The 23,412-nt window shown below is 33.3% G+C and overlaps 2 protein-coding genes across 2 annotated transcripts; both read right to left on the bottom strand.

Annotated features, from left to right (window-relative positions):
* Positions 1–1,076: 1,076 nt before the first annotated feature.
* On the bottom strand, positions 1,077–8,069 carry LOC131660920 (ubiquitin carboxyl-terminal hydrolase 17-like). The gene is made up of 11 exons (XM_058930277.1): positions 7,390–8,069; positions 5,373–6,792; positions 5,198–5,286; positions 4,860–4,945; positions 4,582–4,744; positions 4,376–4,496; positions 4,022–4,179; positions 2,871–2,955; positions 2,561–2,773; positions 2,233–2,294; positions 1,077–1,952 (listed from the first exon to the last, which is right to left on the bottom strand). The coding sequence occupies exons 1-11, from the start codon at positions 7,677–7,679 to the stop codon at positions 1,292–1,294; spliced, it is 3,348 nt and encodes a 1,115-aa protein (XP_058786260.1). The 5' UTR covers positions 7,680–8,069; the 3' UTR covers positions 1,077–1,291.
* A 9,608-nt stretch (positions 8,070–17,677) lies between these two features.
* On the bottom strand, positions 17,678–19,429 carry LOC131655361 (F-box/FBD/LRR-repeat protein At1g78750-like). The gene is made up of 3 exons (XM_058925243.1): positions 19,354–19,429; positions 18,198–19,218; positions 17,678–18,086 (listed from the first exon to the last, which is right to left on the bottom strand). Exons 2-3 carry the CDS (start codon positions 19,173–19,175, stop codon positions 17,877–17,879), a joined length of 1,188 nt encoding a protein of 395 aa, XP_058781226.1. The 5' UTR covers positions 19,176–19,218; positions 19,354–19,429; the 3' UTR covers positions 17,678–17,876.
* Positions 19,430–23,412: the final 3,983 nt, after the last annotated feature.

The raw sequence follows: 23,412 nt of genomic DNA, 5'->3' as shown, positions 1-23,412 counted from the left end.
GAGTAAAAGAAATAACATATGAAAATGAATTTTCGGTAAGAAATTTGTCTTCCGATGACGAAAACCCTTCGTTCTTGAGTTCCAATATCTTCCTTCTCCGTCAAAAAGGCTTCTGAATTCGTACAAGAATGTTCCAACCTCGTCAAAAGTTATCTAATTGTCTTTTTAATGTGCCCGAATTTGGACTGGATGAGGTCTTTTTGTCGTGTAACGATGTGCTGGCGACCTTCGCATTGTGTCACAATATCTTTATGTCATGGTGTGATGAGATGATTTCTTTTCCATTCATGGTTTGAAATTGAACACGAAGTTTCCAATAGCTTTGTGCTTATTCTTCACAATTTTTTTATTTTTCATTCTTTCTCTTGTTTCTTCATTTCTCTTTAATTTCCTCTCAAAACCTAGATACTTTAAGTTCAAATTAAATCAAAATATATCGAATTCTCAATAAAAATTATATGAGGGCAGACATTCATCACTAAGCGGGTAGATAAATAACTCAGTTGGTCGCATGCCATGGATGGTGATGAGTATTTTCTCTCGAGGAGACCAACACATATGCCCAAATATGATAAAAAGTAAACACCATTCGTAATCGAGTAAACCAACCACAAATAGCTTGGCGGCTTCAGAAGTGGGTACGCGGATGTAGCAGACTGAAAGAACAAATACAGTCAATGTTTAATGCAAATATGGATCTTCAAAACATAAGCCAATCAAAACCAAAGGTTGGAAGCATAACTACAGTCAATGAACAAATAAGAAAATGTTTCTTCATTAATTTTACACAAGATGCATCTCAAAGGAATAGAAAAGCCTCTCATTTTTAACTTTTTTAACTGATCATCAGTTGGGACTTTGCTTGGTAAAAGCCTCCAAACCAAGAAAGATTTTGAAGGGGGAATTCTTTTACCAGACAAACACAACAATCTTTTGTTGTACCAAGATATCTCTTGTACTCATCATACGCTTCTACATAGACAATTCACACCAGTTGAAGTCCTCGAATGCTCGCTTTATGGAGAATTCACCAGTTGGATAAAAGAAAATTGAGAAAAACAAATCATTAAATGATGTAATTCATAAAAACTTATTTTATTATAACTAAAAAAATAGTTACGGTGATCTACAATGTATATCTACATGTCTACATCTAATAAAGTTATTGGCAAAATGGTGTGGGTAATTAGGATGTTAATAGAACGCCACCTCCACGAATGCATTATTATTAGGCTTAGCAGTATCATATCCCCTTCATTATTTGAACCGGAGCTTCCTATTGATAAAATTTTCAATCCGTTCTTTTCCTTGACTTTCTACTCGATACACCAGAGTTCTTATCATTTGAATGGTTAGATCCTACTTTCAGAGACGAGTCACCATCCCTACTACTCCTATTGCCGCTAATGCTACTACTATCTAACTTTTTATTCTGTAAAATTGTATCAGAATTCACACTTGAACATGTGGGAATTCGCAAGCTAGTTGTATCTGGAGACACTGAATCATACTTGCCCATGTCAGATAGGGGTGAATGTCTGTAATTCAAGGGAGAGGATGAGGACGAGTCGGAATCAGAATTCCTCCACGGGCTACTCCATCCATGCCCTGAATCACCAAAAAGATAGTCGGAGAAGTCGTCCATGCTAGTTGAATCACGGGTACTATCAGTACTGCAAGAAAGTTCATCAGAATTACTGCTGCTGAAAAGGGATGAACTATCACTTGATGAGTCTTCTTCTAAAACCTTTTTCAGGTGGTGAAACCTTGAATAGAAAGACTCCAAGGTGGGTGAGCTGTCTGAAGAAACTGAACTACTGATGGGTTCAGCTGCACCAGAATTTGACGATGCAGATCTTGCTTTCGTTGTAGGAGACTTTCCATTGACCTTGCTTTTTGAATCTTGGGATAGTATCATGTTCCTAATTAATTTAGGGGCCCTTGGAGAGCACCTACAAGATAATTCAACTGGTCAGAGAAGCTGGCAAATGATAATATAATTAAAAGGAACCTTGATTCAAGCCACCCTGAATCTTTCAAGAACTGGTGGTTCAAACAGTCAGCCCTCGAACCTACTATGTTTTTGGTCCGATTATTATCTTTTATTATGCAGTCCAATTTGTTATTTGTCATTAGCTGGTTAAATCGAATTTAGCCATAATAGATCTTTGGTACTGTTTTTCATATATAAATCCTGACCCCACATACACACGCACAAAATAGCCGAGTTACCTTGCATAAAAAAGCATATATGCTCCTTTTGTTAAGACTCTCTCTACTTCAACAGCTGTCACCTGCAAGACATACATACATAGGAAATGCTTTAACCAATAATATTAATGTCACTGAGACACACACCTGAGGGAATTCTTTCAAAAGTGAAGCTATCATGTTGTAATCCGCGCTGACAATAAATTTTGGCTATGCATTTAGCTTATGAACTTACAAAGACCATGGACGTGGGCTACTAAGTACGAAAAATTTAAATCGAGAAGTACATTTGGAAACCATAAGAAATATTTTCAAAGATGTGCGAACAAAAAGAAACAGAGGGACTTACCACACTGTCGTCAACCTTGAACCACTTGTTTTGGATATTCTTCAAGTAGCACACATAGTGCCCTGAAAAAGAAGCATTCATAATATCCAAATGAACAACCACACCATACAATCTGTATACAGGTGTCTTATCACTAGACCCACTCATGAAAGGCGCTAGATCAAGTATTTCAGGAAATTGAATAGGCTTGTTGAGCTTCCCGAATTTTCCAGACTGCGACACAAATGTAATAAATAAGGTAAACTCTGCATATACAGCCTGCAAAAAATGTAGATAATAACATTATGTCTAAATTTAACTTGCAAAATACCTGAAATCTCTTTAATGCAACTGTAAGAATATTAGGTGCCTCTGAAACTGTCAGCTTCTTCTTGGCCTTCTCATAAGATTTACATCTTAAAAGGGAAATGGTTGATTGATTAATAATATGGAAAATAATGAGTACTGGTACTTGAAAAAATATTCTAACATCAGTTACAAAATTCAAATAACATAACAGAGACAAATAATCACACCATAGAGAGCAGAAATAATAACATGTACTTCTTTTGGCTGATGTTAGAACCCTAAATTTTGTGAAAAGCCGGGGGCACAATTTGGAGAGCACAATAAGATAACTTTGCATAATTGATTTGACAGATTGTTAAGCGGTCAATCATCAAAGGGAGAAAGATAATTCCACTTTTTGTGGGTGTAAACTTGTTATAGTAGCATCATGTGATGCTTCTGTGAAGTATGAACAATCAAGATAAAATAAAATAGTAGAACAATGCATTAAACAATGACTTGGATAGAGGAAAAAGTTAATCAATACATAGCCATTATGTTTCAACTTCCAATTTAACTTAACTGAACACTAAAGATAGTTCCTTCATGATGACATGTATCTTAAAATAAAGGATTTGTACAGGCTCAACAAAGGAAGGGCATGCACAAGTCATTCCAGTTCTCTTACTTTGCAATTTAAGAGCCAGTTTAGCAATGTCCTTCGTACAGTTGATGTAGTTATTAATAGAAAGCAGGATTAGTTTTACATACTCAATTCAAAGTGATGCGATCAAACCACTAGTGTGACCATAAAGAAACCTAGTCATGAACATTACCTCAAATGTGTGAAATCCTATAGTGAGACACCATAATAGACCTTTAGCATGGGCAAATTTTAGGTTGAATGGTAAGCTGCAAGCGTGTGAAAGAAAGAAAAGGGAGAGACTGGGGGTAACATTAATAACAAATCAGAAACGGATAGAAGAATCAGTTAGTTGGGGGAAGGTATAAACATGCTGGCATATTCAGAGTCGAGGACTTTTTTTCATTTTCTGGTCTTGGATTGTTTCTGTTTGAGAGATCACATAAACCTACATTGGAAATAACTAGTTTCTATATTTTCTTTAAGAAATCTGAGTTCCTATCATATGTTAAGATTGAAAGCTTTAAAGGGCCTCCCAAACATCAACCAACCTGACACAGTGGTACTTATTTTCTCCATCCAAAGTCTCAGTGCTTGTGAAACGTCGAAGGGCCTCCGCAAGTGTTGATATCTCCCCTTCTATCTCAACAGTTAGATCCATCATCCTTTCCTGGCGCACAGACTTCCCACCACATTTCATGCATTTTATCTGCCAAATATGAGCTGAATGTTCACTTTCCTTGTTATCTCTAATCAATGAATGTTATAATGCATCAACTAAAATGATAATTGAATTACCTATTTCAAAAACAAGCCAACAAATGTATGTCGTAAATATTGGGGCATATAGAAAATCATAGCAGATAGTTTGTCTATTAATTTACCAAATAGAAATACAAAAATACCTTTGAACGAAGGTATCCTCCAAATGTTTGACCAATTAAAGTAGTGTCCTCTTCCAATGAACCCGATGCATTAACCCCAGCTTCCATAAGGCAAACAGATTGCATTGTGTCAATAGCATGTCTGCCAAGTATGTCACACAATTAGCTTAAAATGAATTATAAAACAATAATTTGATTTTGGCAGCTAAAAAAGTGTAAAAAAGCACCTTATAAATTCATGTGCATCTTCTTCTTTGCCATTACCAAGCTGACTCCCAATACTCTGTAATTGAGAAAGTATGCTCATTGGAGATAGTGGGGATTTTGTGTCCTTTGACTTCAAAATCAAAGTTTCAAATTCACACGTGAAGCACCACTTTTTATTTGCACCTGAAATTTACAAAGGAGATATTTACCCGAGGGAAACTGTTCAAGTTACAAAAGATAGTACTCAAGTTATAGGGCATGTAATGATTCCATGATGGAAACTACCATTCACACATACATGATTTAGAATGTAGTCCTTGAAAAAAATAAGCAGTTAAGGGTGGAGTAAAAGCTAGGCACTGAAGTACAGCATTAGCATAACAACTGCAAAAAAAGTTACAAAGTTAGAAAAGTCCAAAAATAAATATACAGAACAATAAAAGAGAAATCGATTCCAGAACAAATTCAAAAACCTAATCATTTTCATAGATCATTTAATAACATGGCAAAAAATAAATTATCCTTATTGGCAAGCAAAGATTATTTTATACAACTTATTATATTCTAAATCTATAAATCCATAAACAAGTCTGCTCCAGTTTCCCCCTGACATGTTTATCATTAAGTTAAATTTACCTGTTTCCACAATTTATAAGACCGAACGGGCACAACTCCACCTTGTTAGAGTTATAAAGCTTGACAAATGATTCATATGGAAAAAGACCCTGCAGCAGTTGTAAGTGTATGGTAAAGGTCCCCAAAGACCAAAAAAAATAAAAAATTAATGCACTAAGATTTGTTTTGGAAGAACCTTGTTATTGCATTTTCCAGCAATATCCCCCCCAAGGGCTAAAGGAGTGTGCTTTGACAAATTTGATCCTCTAATCTGATCAACGACTTTTAAAACAGATGTTTTCAAGCCACTCTTAGAATTAACAGAATAGCTAACATGAGAAGAAGTGACAGTTCCATATTCAATGTCATTATTCCTATGTTTTGTACTTGGTTGTGAATGTCTTTCATTTGTAGAAGCTAATTTAGAATCAGCAAGCTCGTGTGCCTTGCACATAACATCGGTGGACTTAGAGGTGCAGCCATGGTTGTCCACAACATGATTTGATGCCACGGAGCCAGATGGTTGCAAGTTATGGATGCTCCTAGTATCTGCAGAACCTGGATCTTTGCCAATGCTGGGGGATTGAGAAGAAAAGGAATGTAGAGGTGTCTCAGAGCTGTCTTTAGATTCTAATTGATCAGATGCAGAACCACTGCGACTTTTGCTAATAAAATTGGGATCTCCACCATCGGTGAATGAGGGGTTCCCTGCCTTTAAAGAATTCATGTTGTTGTTTTCAGATGATGCTGATCCTGAATGTGGCATATTCTTCCTAAAAAAGTTTGGAAGAGTGTCATCAGGCAAAGATTCCTTAGCCTCAGTATCTCGTACATGCAAAGGAGGCACGGTGCCAAATTGAAAGCGGAATGACAATCCAGAATCAGCCTTTCCACAAGTGGATTCATCAGAATGGGATGGATAAGTTTTATTACTAGTGTGATCTCTAATCCCTCCTGAATCAATAGCTTTATCCCAGAATCCAGAAGGCTCAATCTTCACACCCTTCCACACGCTTGAGCCTGAAGCACCATTTGACACAAGCTCCCTCGCTTCTTTACTAGAACCAGGTGTGATATGATTTAATTTATGAACTGTAGAAGAACCACCAACTGAATCAAGCAAACTAGCAAACTTTGGAGAAGAAGACATTGCTGCATCCCCATTGCTATTGCTTGTGGTTTTATCAGTCATGTCAAGGGTGGGAACAAAAGAAATAGGTCCCTCTGATCGGTCATGCTCACTTGAGACAATACTCTCACAGACAGAGGAATCATCCGATGAATCACTAGAACTCGGGGAAGCCGAAAATCCAGAAAATGAGTTACTAGATAATTCAGAATTAGTATCTGCTAAACTTTCCTCTGCAAGGAACTCAGCGCTAATATTATCATCCTTTCCAAATGAAACCTTGGGAGAAAAGATGGTACCTTCAAATGGTATTTTACACTCTGTACCTCTTTTTTCAGATTTCTCCTCATGGATAACAGAGTAATCTTGCTCCACTTCCCTCTTGTCAATACCACTTATTCCCCCATCGCTCTGATGTGTTTTGCTGGGAGGAAGACATTCAAATCTATGACCTTGACGCCAATGAACGGTTTGGCAATGAGTAGAACTGAAAAACATGAAACCGGTCAAATGAGAGAGATATACTATTTTCATGAAATCGCTCTAACAAACATATGTTAGGGAAATATAATGCATTCAAAACCCATTATTACAAATCAGTCACAGTCCTCTCAATCCTTCAGCATAGTGTGTAAAAGAGGTCACAAACATTTAGTATGAACATTGAGAAGCAAAATTATAAGAACCATTCTTTCCTCTCTTCCAAATCATAAACATCTTCAGTCATCCACAATTTCACTCACCTATAAAAGTAGCAGCATAACATTTATTTCTACTAAGCTACAAGAATTAGTCATGAGAATGGAACAGCCATCATGCCCATCTATACTTTAACTTACATACAAAACTGGGTTGCTATGATTAAACAACTCCTATAATGCAAAATAACCTAAAGATTATGAATGTGGCTATGATAAACAAACACAAATCCAAATAAGAGATACACGTCAATTAACAACATCAAAATCAATATTCCCAACCGTAAACAAGAAAAATACTGCACAAAATCATAAGAAAACAAAACCAAAAAACAGAATCCGTGCAACCAAAAAGAGATCAAATTCAAACAACTAGAAGAACGCACCAGTAACGGACAGATTTGCACTTAGCACATCTTGCAGTGGCCGGAAAATAACAGAGAGCACATTGATAATTGTTAGCAGTAGCCAAAACCACCGGAGCAGACACATACAACGCCTCTCTCTCAACCCTCTCAGTCTCCTCAGCAGCCAAAATCAAAAGCCTCTTGATCTCCTCATTCCTAGCCACCGCAACCTGCCATTTCCGGTGAATCACAAAACCAATCACAGGCAAAACCACACAAACCACCACAAGGACTAGGTTCGAAAACCCTAAATCCCCGGTGACACGCATTTATCTCACCCCTTCACACATCCAGCATAACCAACAAAAAAACCTAATCCGCTACATCACCACCGCACACGGAAGCAAACCTCACAGCGAAGCAACCACCTCACAAACCTTTACTTGATTGGACGGTTACAAAGATGCCAAATACCGTAACAGTTAGATTAACAACGAAATTCGATTCCGCTGAGCTAGAATTGTAGTTGTTGTTCGCGTTTGCAAGTAAACTGAAGATGCTACTGAAAATTGAAAAAGACGAAGCAAAACGCAATTCTCATGGTTTGATTCTTGCGAGTGTGTATATTGTTTTCTTCGGTTGTTGGATCAAAAATAACGTTTCAGAGAGAGAAAGAATAGCGCGGTAAATGTAAATAAAAGAGGGTATAAGTAATTAACTAATTCATTAATTAGTTAATATTAATTAATATTAAGACCATCGAGGTTGAAGGAATTTGGTTGTTGGAAAGAGTGATAAGTTCATTCTCCATTCCTCGTTTGAAATATTCCGGTTCGAATCACGAATCTCAAAACCGGTTCGAACCGGTTTAGTGATTGTCACGTGAGAGTGGGCCTCGTTTGGAGGGTTGTCAATACGGATTATTCTCATGGTTTCCGATTCGGGAATCAGACGGTGGAGGTGGGGCCAGTTTTCTGATCAAAAAGTGTACTCAGTGTATTACTTTTTTCTGTTTTGGTGTAAAATGTCTTATATGTGTGTTGAGAGATTCTATGGAATGGAATTAATAAGTTAACCAATTTACAAGTTAGAAGTAAATTGTCTGCTTAGGTGTAGGTTGGTACTGGCTACAAAAACCAACACGGCTTTTGATTATAAGGAAACGATAATTGACTTTACTCATGAGAAATTTTCTCATATATAGTACCAAGATTATGATGATAGTTTAACCTTTTTATATTTTATTCAAGAGAAGTGAAAATGAGTGTCATATCATTGTACAATGGTGGATTGCGAGTTTGAAATCCTCTCATCATGTTACTATTGTATGGTTCAAGATGAAGAAGTAACTATAAAAACATAGCATTATGAAGCCACGCTAACAAATGTTTTAAATAATTAAAATTTTAAAAGGTGGAATTTTATTTTTAAATTGAAAGAATTGTTTAAGAATTTTACATACATATTTTTCCACAAGACCCAAGAAATAAAGGTTCAGTAATAATTCGAAGAAGTGTTTGGCGTTAAAGAGGTGGACTATTTTCTCCGAATAAATATGTAACGTCTCACGTAACGTTTACAGTCACCAAAATCAATCTAACGATTAACCACATCTCACGCATTGCCACACATGTTCAATTGCTAATCATATTTATAGAAGAAAGTGTGTCAAATCATTTGTATTAAAATCTTTTCTCACTCAAAATCCATTTTCATTCTTGTACTAACTTATGGGTTGAAGTATTAATCTTGCAGGTAAGCCCATCTACATGCCATCAGAAGCTCCGAACCATCGCAACATAATGTGAATTCATCCTTTGCAATCAACTCTAAGTTTACCATGAAATATTATCGTCGTTTGTGAGAAGCAGATTTTGATTCCTACGATTCTCCATGGTCTAACTTCTCTCGATTTAAATGAATATCCTCCAATAGATATCCAAATCTCCTTCGGTCGAAGCGCAAATCTTCATTTTGTGACCACTTATGCCAAAGTCAGATTCAAACTTTCCTCCTTCAAATCCCCCATCAAATCGATCAACAACGACGGCTTCCAAATCTACTCGCTCTGCCGTCCAATGACAAACTAACGTTGTCGCTAAAGATGCCAAGAATCCTCCACCTATTTCTCAAGAGACGGGCAATCAAGTCCTGATCGTTGCTTCATATGTTCTCCTAACACAATATTTTGTCTAACCTAGTGAAGAATAAAAAGCGTTTCAACCTCATATATTCCTCGGATTTGCACAATAGTTTCACATAGGAGAACCTTCATTCAAACCTCCACCACCACCAACAATATTCGGGCAAGAAATCCTTCATGGATTTCAACTCTTGTTGAATAGTCTTGGCTTGCAATGAGACAAATACCTTATAAACATTGTCTACAAAATGGTCCAGCACTAGAACTCATAGGCCTTAGTGTAGAGGGTGACTTTGATTAATTTTTTTTACATAATGTTAGTCCGAAGAACAAAATTGTACAATACGAGAATTCACATAAAAACTCTATTATGAACAAAGAAGAGATCCAAAAAGGATCCATAAGTTACCAAGTCACCGAAGACACAAACACCATACTCCTTCCCATAACTCCGAAGAAGGAAGAGGTAGTCATACTCCTCTTGAGGTTCGCCACCCTATAAGGAAGGAAAGATATAAGGATGATGCTCTCATCCAGACATGGAAGAAAAATCCCTTGTCTATCCGCATCCTAGACATCAGAACCCCTAAGTAATTGGAGAAGTCAACAAAGCTTTAAAGCTACAACGAGACCAACGATCCATATGAACATGTCAAACATAAAGACGACTGTCTGCACTACTATCATGTTGATAGGGTCATGGAGTGTAAGCTCTTTGCACTAACTCTAAATGAATTAGTTGTGGCCTGGTACATGTCTCGTATGAATGGAAGTATAAACTCTTGGTCTGACTTGTCTGAAGTTTTCACCGCCCACCTTATTGTAAGAACAACATTTGGTTCTGCATCTGGCCTTTAATTTTGATGATGATAATACATTGTTTCTTAGAGAATAATTTTGTACCCGAATAATTTTTGTTTAGTGTGTAGCTTTTGTTAACAGGTTCTGACTCTGATAGAATGGTGTGTGATGTCATTAGTTTCTGGAATCAACACACTTTGACTCTGAAGAGATAACAAAGTGAGGTTTACAAAGAAAAGTCAAGTTCTTGAATGCTCTTCGACAATGCTTCTGATAGAATGCTCATCAATTGACTTTTGACTCTGACTCTAATAAAGGAGCTTCTGAAGATTTTTAAGCTCTTACATTTGGAACAAGTTTTGAAGACAAGGTTATGAAGACTCTATTTAAGCTTTTGATACTTCTAAACATGCTTCATCAACATGCATTCTGAAGCCTTTGAAGATAACATCAAAAAGGTTTTACATGAGTGAAGAGTACATGGTGCAAGGTCAAATATTCCTTCGACTACACTGATTTTATGGTACAAGGGTTCTACTATGGTCCAATTTTGTCTACCACTCTGATTGGAAAATTAGTAAGTGTACTATTTTCACCGATGTAGTAATAATAGGGATTAATCCCGAGTATCAATCTTGAGGACTACGTAGGAAATATAAGTTACTCCCTCCGTCCCAAATTATTTGTCGCAATGGCTCACTTTACACAGATTAAGAAACAGTAATAAATGAAAGAGAGAGAATTGTGACTTTACCAAATTATCCTGATTAACTATTGGTGTATTTGAAATAACATTAATATTAAGTGAGAAAACAATAAATTAAGAGTATTTATTAGAGGGTACAATTGGAAGATTAAATATAAAATTGCATTGGTAATGTAAAGTGACAAGTATTTTGAGACTTTTTTTTCTACCAAATGTGACATTTATTTTGGGACAAAAGGAGTATATAATTATTCAATTGAACAAAATATCATGGGGGTTCTGTTGTTTGTTGAGAAATATAATGAATAAATTATAAAGAATTAAATCAAAGCGGAAAATAAAGGTATATAATATATGAGAAAGCATGCAAGGGCTAAGTGTTTGAATTGCCTTGTAACAACTTTTAATCCATATTTTATGAAATATTGTTAGAATAGTTCGCTACTGAATCTCAAGAATTGTTTTCCATAATTCCTTAATCGAAAATCTTTGGTGTTTATCTTTAATCTTAATTCATCAGGCATTAAAGTTAACATCAAGCAATATAAATATTTTTACCAAGAATTAAACGGTTACTACGGTTAAATCCTCATTCCTAAGTGCAGTGGCGGAGCCAGGAATTTTAGACAGCTTGGGCAAAAACTTTACACCGTTGATTATTCATCTGTTTTAATTTTTACTCCCTATTTTTTATTAATTTTGCCTCTAATTTTGCCCTTGATTTTGTCTAAAAACCAACTATTAAATTGGGAGGAGTGCAAAGAAAATAGGGGTTGAGCTCGGGCGCCTGCCCGGGCTAGCTGGGCCTTGGCTCCGCCCCTGCCTAAGTGATTTCACCGTAGTATTATTGTGCAAAATGCATTGAGTTAGTTTGTCCGACCTAAATCTCAACCGTAAATCAATCACTATTTGTCTGATAGAAAAGGAATCAAATTTTTGCACAATAAAGTAAACTCATAAGAACTTCAATAACGTAAAATAATGGAAATAAGGTTCATCATAATAGCAATTCAGGGACACCCCCTAGCATTGGGGGTTTAGCTACTCATAATATTCAAAGAAAAAACAAAAGGAATTATAGACATTACAAAAATTATGAAATTCTTTGATCTTCAATTGCGATTGCTCTTGAAGATCTCCGTTCTCTGAAACCATTATCCGCTCTCCTTCTTTTTGTTAAACTCTCCAATATGATCCAAGATGCCAATGCTTTCCAAAAATTAGGTCTAAATAGTGATAGGTCATTCCTCAGTGATGCAAGATGTCCAAAATACCCTTAATGAGTCAGAAAATTAGAAAACTCAAAAATCCAAAAAACTGAGTGTATCAGCTGACACTGCCGTGTTGTGTGACACATGCCTCCGTGTCAGCTTCTGCCTCCTCACTCTAATTCTCGCTTTCTTCAGTAAATTTGACATAGGCCGTGACGTGTGACACGCGCGCCCGTGTCGTCTTCTCCCAACGTGTGTATTCTTCATTTTTTCTTCATATTTTTCCGCCTGAGGCTTCATACATTTTCCGCCTTTGTGCTACTTCTTTTGAAGCTTTTCACTTACATTTGAAATCACAAACAACTACCAAACTAAGATATCAATAGCATATGCTTGATATAAAATTCAACTAAAAACCGTACATAGACAAATTTGCGAAAGATTAAATAACTTAAACAAAATGATTAAAAAAACCACAATGTTATCAGAATGACAGATATTTGCCAAATAGTTGATGGAAAATAAGTAGAATTAGTGACCGATCACACTCTCACTAACCGTTATGCAAGAATACAACTATGAAATGTGCAATTTCATCTTCAACCTTCAACGGATATTTTCATGCCTATATAAAGAAGACTTGCAAGAATGAAAAAGAAGAACCTTTGATAAGAACCTTCAATATAACTCTCATGTGAATGTCGCACAATCTCTTTATATTTCATTTTTGTGAGAAAAGCTGCAAAGCAAGGAACTTTTGTTCATATACTTGCTCTTAACACTTTTGTGTTATTCATTGTATTTCATTTGTGTAATATGTTTATTAAGAAGCATCTTTGTAAACATACCTTTGTATTTCAACTTATGAGTTGATCTTGTTCCTTTAGAGACTAGGATATAGTCTGGATTCTCAAGAAGACACTGATAGTAGCTCTTTGTGTGTAATCAATTTGGTTATAGTGGATTAAGTCCTTGTGAGAAGGCAAAATCAACTTGGTGAGTGGACTGGAGGTAGTTTTGTTAACAGTTTTGGGTGAAAATAGGCTGGGCCAAGCTAGACTTTGTCAAGCCTAAGTCTGGCCTGTCAAAAAACTGAAGCTTAAGCCTGGCCTGTAGCCTGTCGTAGGCTTATTTTTTAGGCCTGAGTCTGGCCTTTCCGAAGACCTGGTTAGCTTGTTAGCCTACATAAAATCCTATTTGTTTTAGAAATATGTAATTAAGCAATTAAAATATGTTTAAATAGACTAACTAACTAAAAGAACGTATGAGAATGATGTTCATCATGTGTTTTCATCTTATTTTTACAAGTTCTTCAAGATAACTAAGTTTTATTAATGTATTTTAATTCAAAGTACAAAACATAACATAATGACAATAAAAAAAGTATTCATATTTATTTAAATAGGCCGGCTTGATAGACTTAAAAGACTTTTTTAAGGCCTGAGGCCTAGCCTTTTAACTAAATAGGCTTATAAAAAAGCCTAAGCCTTTTCTAATTAAAAATAATTTGTAGCCTGACCTGAGCCTATATAGGCTAGCCTGTAGGCCCCTATTATCAACCTGACCTATTTCCACCCCTATTAACAGTGAACCATGATAAAACTATTGTGTCAATTATTTTTATTTCTTGTTCTTTGTTCGTTTGTCTTGGTTGAAGAAAAAGTTTTTAATCTTGAAACCTAATTCAAACCCCCTCTTTCTTATGTTTCTTTACCTTTAATTGGCATCAGAGTTCTAGTTTTGGTATTGATTCTAGAAACTTTGACATCAAGGAAATTCCAACAATGGAAATAATTTTGGAAAGCCTAAAACTGGTACCATCAAGGTCACATCACTTCAAAATCCAGTCCAACATGGGCAAGCCACCTCAAAGATCAGTTAGCCAGGTGCAATCCACGTCAAAGTTCCAAGCACTGGGGCATGTCATTTGAAGGTTATTAGTTGTTTCTAACTCCTGTTGATGCAAGTTTCTTCAAGGAATTAGAAATTTGGGGCAAGATGAAGGCCAAGACCTCTCAATATCTTCAAGTTGCTAAGACCATTTCATATATCAGCGATTACCGATCTCAAAATGAATGTCGATAAATCATGCTTGCGTAACATCCTACCAGAGGACCATTTCCCAGTAACAAAAGCCTCATGGCTCAGAACCCTTTTCATTTTTTTTTTATCATTTGTGACCCATCACAGGGGCACTTATTGAAACATTCAAATCATTTACCCTCAATCATATTTTCATGCATTCATTAATCATGCACCGCCTTAGCATCAAATCATGCATTTCATTCATGAGGCATCTTCCCATAAGCATATACAATAAAAAGCTTAATCTTGCTCAGCCTTTTCCATTGAAAACCAAGTCCTGACCGCCATATGTACCCAAAAAGCCCAATATCCATTGGACTCAGGTACTCATTACATGCATTGATCATTCATGCATCATCTCATGCATATTAATACACTCTAAAACAAAAACAAAAACATTTCATGCATCATCACAAAGCATGCATGGATTTAGTGACCAATCATGGAAGTCCGTAGTATTCCCTAACAAATCCATTGCAATCATTCTCTTCTTGCTAACCCTCGTCAATCCATTAATTGAAGCTGGTTGTTTATTGTCATGTTAACTTTTGTCAACCCATTAGTTGAAATCAATCATTAACTTTCTTGTCAATTTGAATCAACCTATTGGTTGAAGATAGTCTTTCACTTTTTTTTAGCCCTTTGGTTGAAATTTACCATTTATCTTCTTGTCGACCCTTGCCAACCCATTGGTTGAAGTTTGTCATTTATTTTCCATTTAACTCAAAGCAACCCATTTGTTGAGAGCAGTTTTTCGTCAACCTTCACAAATCCCTTGGTTAAAGTTGGTTGGTCCATCCATTTTGTCGACTTTCATCAATATATTAGTTGGTGTTAGTTATTTCTGAAATCAACTTATTTGTTGATGATAATGTGTCATTTACCTCTATCAATCCATTGGTTGATGTTAGCTCTTCCTTATTTGATCAGACTCAATCCATTGGTTAAAGAGTCCCTGCATTTATTCACAACATAGCATGTCATCCCATCACTTCAAGGGTCAAAAATTGGACACTTTGATAGTTAAATATCTCCAACTACAACTATATGAAGAATGGCTGTCTTCATATACTCTGGTTGAAGATACCCATGCTACCACGAGAGAAGCCTTCTAGATAAAAGATTAACTAGAGGTTCCCACGTACAAGTTAAATGGGGGTTGACTTCGACTAAGAGCCCAAGATATTTAAAAGGAAGGGACTTCTGCCTACATTGGAGAAAGTCAAAAGAAAAGTCTAAGAAAGCTTAATCAAAATGCACCCTTATAAATGGGCTATTGGCAAAATTCTTACGTAAGCCTGAGGATTGCTCAAACCCACGAAGAATAGTCTTGATGGTCTAGATATTATCTATAGTAGCATTTGCAAAAATGATAGTGTCATCACATACTGAAGATGGGAGACGACCAAGTCCGAGGAACCCACTCTAAACCCTAAAAAAGATGTAACTCTACAGCCTTAGAAATCAGACCACTAAGGACTTCGACTACCAAAAGAAAAAGGAAGGGGGTTGGGGGATCTCCTTACTTCAACCCGTTTTGGATACTGATCTCTTGGGTCGAAGAACCATTAACCAAGACTGCAAGATTGCCATAAAATACACAGGCCTTAATCCAGCTCATCCACTTATCACTAAACCTAAATTTGAAGAGCATATAATTATAAAAGGACAATCTAAGAGTCATAGAATTTTTCAAAATCAACCGGTGAGACAACATTTTTTACTCCTCTTAGTAAGATCCACAAGCTCATTTATAGCAACCACCCCGTCCACTAAGAGTCTACCTTTAAGAAGGCATACTAGTTAGAGGAAATAATCTTATACATAACTTCAAAGAGCCTATAGACCAAGACCTTAGTGAGGATCTTATACAGAGATCCAACCAAATAAATAGGTCTAGAATCCTCTAAATGAGAAGGGGAGTCAATATTTGGAATCAGGGTAACAAAGAAGGAGGAAAAGTTATGGGGTAGAGTTGCAAACTGATGAAACTGGTCAAACATCACCCCTACATCCTCCAGGAGGAAGGGCCAGAACCTCTTGAAGAAGGAAAAATTGAAATCCTCGGGGCTAGGATTCTTATTACGACACAAAACAAAACCGCTCGATCAATCTCAGTTAGAAGAAATGCCACAGTAAGACTGGCATTGTCCTCCTCTGAGAAAGAACAGAAGGAGACCCCATCTAACGGGGGATGGTCATCATAGGGTTCTCTAAAGTGACTAGAAAGAGGTCAACCACAACTTGGCGGATCTCAGAGACCCCTTCAACCTATTCATCCCCAACCTCGAGAGCTAGGATATCATTCCTTCTACTCCTACTCTTAACAGAGACATGAAAGAAATCAGTATTGACATCACCCTCCTTGAGCCACTTTACTCTAGACCTCTGAAAAGTATGGGAATATTTGGTCTGAAGAACAACCCAAAGATCCAAGGGAGCCTTACTCCTCACCTCCAACTCATTCGCCGAGATAACACCATCCTCAACTCTCAAATCAAGGGCACTGACCACCACCTCCCTAAGAGACTCAATTTGGGATACTAACATAATTTAGGATCAAATTTGTGATGTTACAATTGTTTGAGTTTATAGTGATTATTACCACTTTGTTTAAACACCTAAAATAATAAGATTCTTCAAAGTGAATGAAGAAAAATAAATTTTAAGAACAATTAGAATATCTTAGCCAAAATTTATTGTTTGTTCAAAAAATAAGAACTATTAAAATGATAAATATTTATAAAATATTTAATCAAAGTTAAATTTAAAAAATTTTAAATGACATAAAAATAAAGAAATTTGATGTATTTCTTTTATTCTATACAATATAAATATTAAATTGGTTATTATAAATCATTTAAATTTTACAAGTTGATCGCCATATCTTTTAAAATTTCCAAATTGACCTAAAATTTACAAATTAATCATTTATATTTGACATAAAAATTTTAAAACCTAATTTTTTTTGCCCATGAACAACTTTAATACTTTAACCAAACAAAATAATTTTTAAAATAAAGAAAATTCAATTAAAGCATTTGAATTATCTAAAATTACAAAAATTTTAAAAACTCTAATTAACTCATCTAAATGCAACGTTAGAAATTGAGTAGGCATTTGCATTTTTCTATGTTACTGTGACCAGAAAAACATTGGCTACATCGGATGTTAGATACAGAAAGGTATGTTTTTGGTAGGACATTGTAGTACCTTCTACTGAGTTGCTTGAGTTGTCTTTTGAGACTTTCATTTATCATGTTTTTCTATTATGATGCTAAGATGAATGAATAGTGTGTTAAAGTACTTTATATTCTTCGGTTCACTACACATAATTGAGCATTCACAAGTGAAGATTAAAAGAGAAAGAAAATTGCCAATTATAGTCTTATGTCATTACAAATACAGCATACTCAGAATGCAGAAAGTATACGCAAAAAGCGGTATCGATTGCAGAAGTGATAAAACTAGCTTGCTGCAGTAAACAGTTTGACATACTATACTCACCATTCACTGCTTACTTCAAGCAAAACAAATCCAATGATAACAATCTCTCTTAAGAAGTTGACTTTGTTTTTCATCATGAGCAATCAATAATTTCAACTTCAGCTGATGGAGAATTTTGAATCAAGAAGTCCACTATTCCATCTGGTTCCTTGTTCACTAACTTCGCCTCTAACAGTTTCCGTTTCAACCAATAAACACATGGTTTCTTTTTCACTTTCAAAGACTTCAAATTACCAAAGGAAGCGTGCTTGATCTTCAATAAATTAGAATCGTAGGAGAGAGCCTAAGCAATGAGGGAGAGTAAATCAGTCTTATGCCAGTCAATTGATTATCGTGAAATCATTAGAAAAAAATATCTCAAGAAAAGAGTAACAATGAAGACTCAAAACATTACCTGAAGAGCACTTGTACTGACTGTCAATGATTTTATATTATCAAAATTTAACAACCAGCTAAGTAGTAAGAAAGGCTTGATATCCAATAAAAAAACTGGTACATCAATATCTACATGCTTAACATTAGAGAGATCACTTCCAAAGACTTTCTGACATGGTCTACCATAAAAAGCAAAGGTAACAAGATTTGGAGTTAAAAGCTCAATTTCAGAATAATCATCGGAGTAATTTTTCGTAGTCAAGTTGACAAGGGTTGCACTTGATATGCAAAGGGTTAGTGTATCCCTCAAAGCGAAACCGTAAAGCAGCAAACTATTCAACCTTTTAAAGACTGAAAATGGTTCGGCGCGTCCATTCTCGCCTGGGCAAAAAGCAAAATCCTCCAAATGCAAGTTTGTCAATGAAGGTAAATTGAAAGATTTTGGAAACAATATTTCGTCTCCAGAAGGGTAAAGTGAAAGTATAAGCTTAAGATGGGTTAATGCTGGCAAATTGAGAGAAAATTGTGCAATGTCAATGTCTTGATAGTAAATAGAAAGCCTAAGATGTGTTAAAGTCTGAGATGAAAATAATGCAAGAGGAATTTGTGCAATGTTACAATTCACACAGAGCCCTAATTGCTGGACATTGTGTGAAATAGCATAATTCACAACCATCTCGATTAGATGAGGCCCCAAGCACCCATCATTATCGAAATCCACATACTGCAGTGCTGATGAGGAATCATGAAGAGATAAAACCTTAGACACAAATTTGGTGAATCTGCTTTTAGTTGAAAAGCCTGATCTACGGAATATAAGTGCAGGAAGACGTTTCCATAGATCCTTCCATCTTACCGAAAGAATGCAAGTTTGAACTGCATCTTTGGTATTCAAAAGTGAAAGTATGTGAAGTATAATGCAATCCGGTAAATCGCTGATCTTGTCTATAAGTTCAGTATCGTTGAGTTTAACTTTCTTTGTCTCAGGTTGAATCATTATATCATCCTCTGAATCAGATATTCTGATAAATACCTAAACCCTAAAACCAAAAAAACGGAATCATTGTTTTGTAACGGATTCCCGCTACAACAAGGAAAAAGAAGAAAATACTTCTGCAATGATAGCAGCAGATTAACACCATAAAAAGAAAATAGAACAGTGAAATATGAAATACCTGGAGAGTTGTGACTGAGTTTGTTGATTTGAACTTGCGTTTTTTAGGGTTTGTACTCATCGATAGTTGGGTGCATACTCATCCTTAAATTGAATGTCATGTTAATTATTTATAATAAAGATTAATTAGTATATACTGTTACATCATAACTATTCAAATCAACTATTTTAATAAAATTTAAATTAAAGTCAAATATTTTAAATAAATTAACGGTTGTAATTTATTGTCGGTATAAAACTTTTTTATATTACTAGTAACAAACCCGTGCGTTCGCACGGGTTCTGGTACGTGACGCGCATTTGTTTCATATTAATATTTTTTAATAGAAAAATATTTGATTATCCATGAAAAAATAATAATTAAATGTATAATTAATAAAAAAATATTTTGATCAGTAACTTCATGTCCCGTTAATAATTAATATTTTGATCAATAACTTCAAAGTGTCGTGTAGGAATATTAGTTTGATCAATAACTTCCTGACCCCGTATACCTTAACAAATATTTTGACCAGTAACTTCATTTCCCGTTAATAATTAATATTTTGATCAGTAACTTCATGTCCCCGTATATAAAAGATTTAGTAAAACATAATCTTATTTTTTCATCACATTTTATATATTAAAACTAACTTAAAAATATTATTAATTTTATTTTAGAAGCATTAATCTATAATATAAGAAAATTTGATATTATGGAGCAATTAATTCTACCCAATATTTTTTTTGCCACCAGTATAAAATGAGGGAAAATTGTGTCTATAATTTTAAAAATGTAACTTCATGACTCACCAATTACAATTATAACACCAAGTTTAATTTTTTACAATTTTTTCTCTTCTTTTAGATTTTTTTGTTGGTTGGTACAAAATCTAATTTATAACATATTTTTTTTTGGCTTTTTTGATATGTCACATCTAGTCTTTTCTTCTCTTTTCTCCCATGTCTCATCTCTTCTCTTTTTTTCTCTCACATATCAAATCAAATATTTTCTTCTCTTTTCTCTCATGTCTCATTTCTTCTCTTTTTCCTCTCACTTATGATTTCTAATTTTTCAAATTCATCTTCTCTTACTTTTCACTTCCCTCTTCTCTCACTTTAATATTTCATTTCCCTCTTCTTTTTCAATTATTTCACATATTTGTTCCATGGGTCATGATGTTTTAGTAAACAGTTGCCACATACATGGGGCAAGATAAGGTAATATACTGACACAATATTTTAAAATGTTACTCTAATCATATTTTGCAGATATGCAAAATAATCATCTTACTTCAAGCCTTACTGCTATAATAATAATACAACTTTATCCCATTTTATCGCTACTTAAAAGGTGTGTGACAATATCATTATGACGTTTTAGTATATTCTTATGCCCATCATATATATTTAATATTTTTTCACATGGACAAAATTATTAACTCTTTCCAATTTATACATTCCTACATAAAATAAGGATTACCACATAACTTTTTAATTTTTTTCAAGAAGACACCAACTCAAGTCAAAACAAATACCATTGTGTAAAAAAAAAGAATGATGAGAAGTTAGTATTATTTTATACCATTTATAATATTCATTACAATAATAATTATTAATATTTGTATAATTGATGCAAATACAAAAAATATTTGTACAATTAATATATATATATATATATATATATATATATACATATTTACCTAAAAAAGTATATATATATATATATATATATATATATATATATATATATATATATATATATATATATATATATATATATATATATGTATGTATATGTATGTATATTATTAATAATTTTTACTATGTCAATTTTTTCAAACGGACCCATATATTCTCTTTATTTTTTTAAAAAAAACTTAGTATTTATACTATTCTTTACTGCAAATATTATTATTTTATAAATAACTAACACTTTTAATTATTTGTTGGAAAAAAAGAAATTAATGCAATTAAATTCTAAATAATGAATTTTATTAAAAAATTAATCAATGTCATAAAAAATATTTAGATCATAAATTTTATTTTTTATATAAAAATATTTAGATTAATAACAATTTTTTTCCCATATACAAATATTATTTTTGTTTAGGTATAGTTTATAGAAATAAATGGATTAATAGTAAATTTTAGTATATAGAAATGTTTAGATCAATAATAAATATTTTCCCCTATACTATTTTTTGATCAAAATTTTTTAGAACATAAATACCATTTATGAGATTCCCATGAAAATCAACCAATTAATCCATGTTTTGTAATTGTTGTTCTTAAATAACAGAATAATTTAGACAAATAGAGATAAGAATGAAAAGAAAGACAAATAAAATTGTTTAACCAAAACAATTTATTATTTTCAGAAAAAGAAAGATATATTTTAATTATATTTGGAGCATAAATATATTTTTTCCATATATAAAAATATATGATAACAGTATAGTTTCCCGTATTTAAATTCAATTGTTTATATTTTAGATCCATTCTTTAATTTAGAAATAATTTTTATTAATTTATATTATTAAAATTATTACATTAATACTATATAGCTACATTTTTCGTATATTTTTTAAACAAATATTTTTTTAAACAAATAATTTTTCTTAAATTAAAAATAATTTCAAATTAAAAATATTAGTAATATAAATAATTAAAAAAATATATTTTAATGCATTAAGTTTCATACATTATTTTAAAAATGGTTTGTTTTGATTTTCTTAACTATTGTAATAATGATCGGATACTATAAATAATAAAAAATAATACAAATTTTAAATATAATGCTAATTATTATGTTTTAATAAAAAATTTAAGTAGAATTCCTGTTATGAAATCATAAATTTATGGCACCATAACCTTCCCACGCGTCTGTAGTACTTAATAACTCTGAATTGGTGGCACTTTAATAGATATCTCTCTCTAAATTCTCTCTAAATTCTGCAAAACCGCAATAGCAAGTGACAAAATCGATAAAGATGAGTCATCAAATCACCACCACAGTACTCTCAACAAAATTAAAATGTCCCACCACACTACTGCTGTGTTTGTTTTAAGAGAAATTAGTAAAGAGAGAAATAGGAGAGAGATGTGCAGAGAAATGTGATAGATAGACTAAATTTTAGTGGGACCTATACCTTTTTATACTCTTGAGAAGAAATGTGATAGAAAGATGCTCTTTAATTATTTTTTCAATTATATCCTCTTAATCTTTTAAAAATCAATTGCAAGGATTTTTACATCAATATATAAGATTTATAAGATTTTTTTTTTTAAAGAATAAAATAACTTCAAATATTTTAAAACCAGATTCTAACTTAACAGCATGTTGATAAAAAAAATTGATTTAAAAATTAAAACAAAAAGTGATGTAATAATAACAATAATTAAAATTAAAATAAGTAAAATTAAATAAATATACAACAATATATATAAGTAATATAATTAATTGTAAAATAAAAATTTAAAAATTAAAAAATATATTTTTATATTATATTATTAATATGAAATGTTTTTAAATATGAGCATTTTTGTCATTTCATAAAATTATTGTAAATCTCTCTTCTCTATTTCTCACTTCTTTTTCATATTCCAAACAATACATCAAATCTTCTATATTTCTCACTTATTTCTCTCTTCTCACACTCTCTCTCACCTATTTCTCTGTTCTCAACTTCTTCTCTCAATCAAACACACCCTGCAAGATAAAACATTTTCTCCACTAAATATGTCAATAATGGTGTTATACAGTGATAATAAAGAATATGTAAATATATAATAAAAAATGATAAGTCAAAATTTAAAATTATTAAATATAATTCTTTAAATATTGTAGTTTAGAATTTAAATGATATAAATGTTTTAAAAATTTAAATAAATAAATACAAATTATTTAACTGCAAAAAAAAAAAAGAAATTTAATTACAGAACAGAACACAAAAAGACACAAAGATTGCATTAAAAATTACAAAACAAGAAGAAATGAAAAATGCATAAAAAATCAAAATTGTAAAGAAATATATATTAAATTAAAGATAAGATAAATGTCAAATCAATAAAGATTTTG

Source organism: Vicia villosa, linkage group LG3, assembly GCF_029867415.1.
Source record: "Vicia villosa cultivar HV-30 ecotype Madison, WI linkage group LG3, Vvil1.0, whole genome shotgun sequence".
Lineage (NCBI taxonomy): Eukaryota > Viridiplantae > Streptophyta > Magnoliopsida > Fabales > Fabaceae > Vicia > Vicia villosa.
This window is presented reverse-complemented; position numbering and strand designations above follow the sequence as displayed.

Bases quoted from the DNA above. Each gene is read 5' to 3' on its own strand.
- LOC131660920 (XM_058930277.1), bottom strand. From the start codon at position 7,679: ATGCGTGTCACCGGGGATTTAGGGTTTTCGAACCTAGTCCTTGTGGTG. The intron at 2,956-4,021 runs GTTGGTTGATGT...TTCCCTTTTAAG, and splicing joins AATAAGTACCACTGTGTCAG to ATGTAAATCTTATGAGAAGG. The intron at 1,953-2,232 runs GTAACTCGGCTA...ATTATCTTGTAG, and splicing joins TATATGCTTTTTTATGCAAG to GTGCTCTCCAAGGGCCCCTA.
- LOC131655361 (XM_058925243.1), bottom strand. From the start codon at position 19,175: ATGATTCAACCTGAGACAAAGAAAGTTAAACTCAACGATACTGAACTT. The intron at 18,087-18,197 runs GTAATGTTTTGA...CTCATTGCTTAG, and splicing joins TCAGTACAAGTGCTCTTCAG to GCTCTCTCCTACGATTCTAA.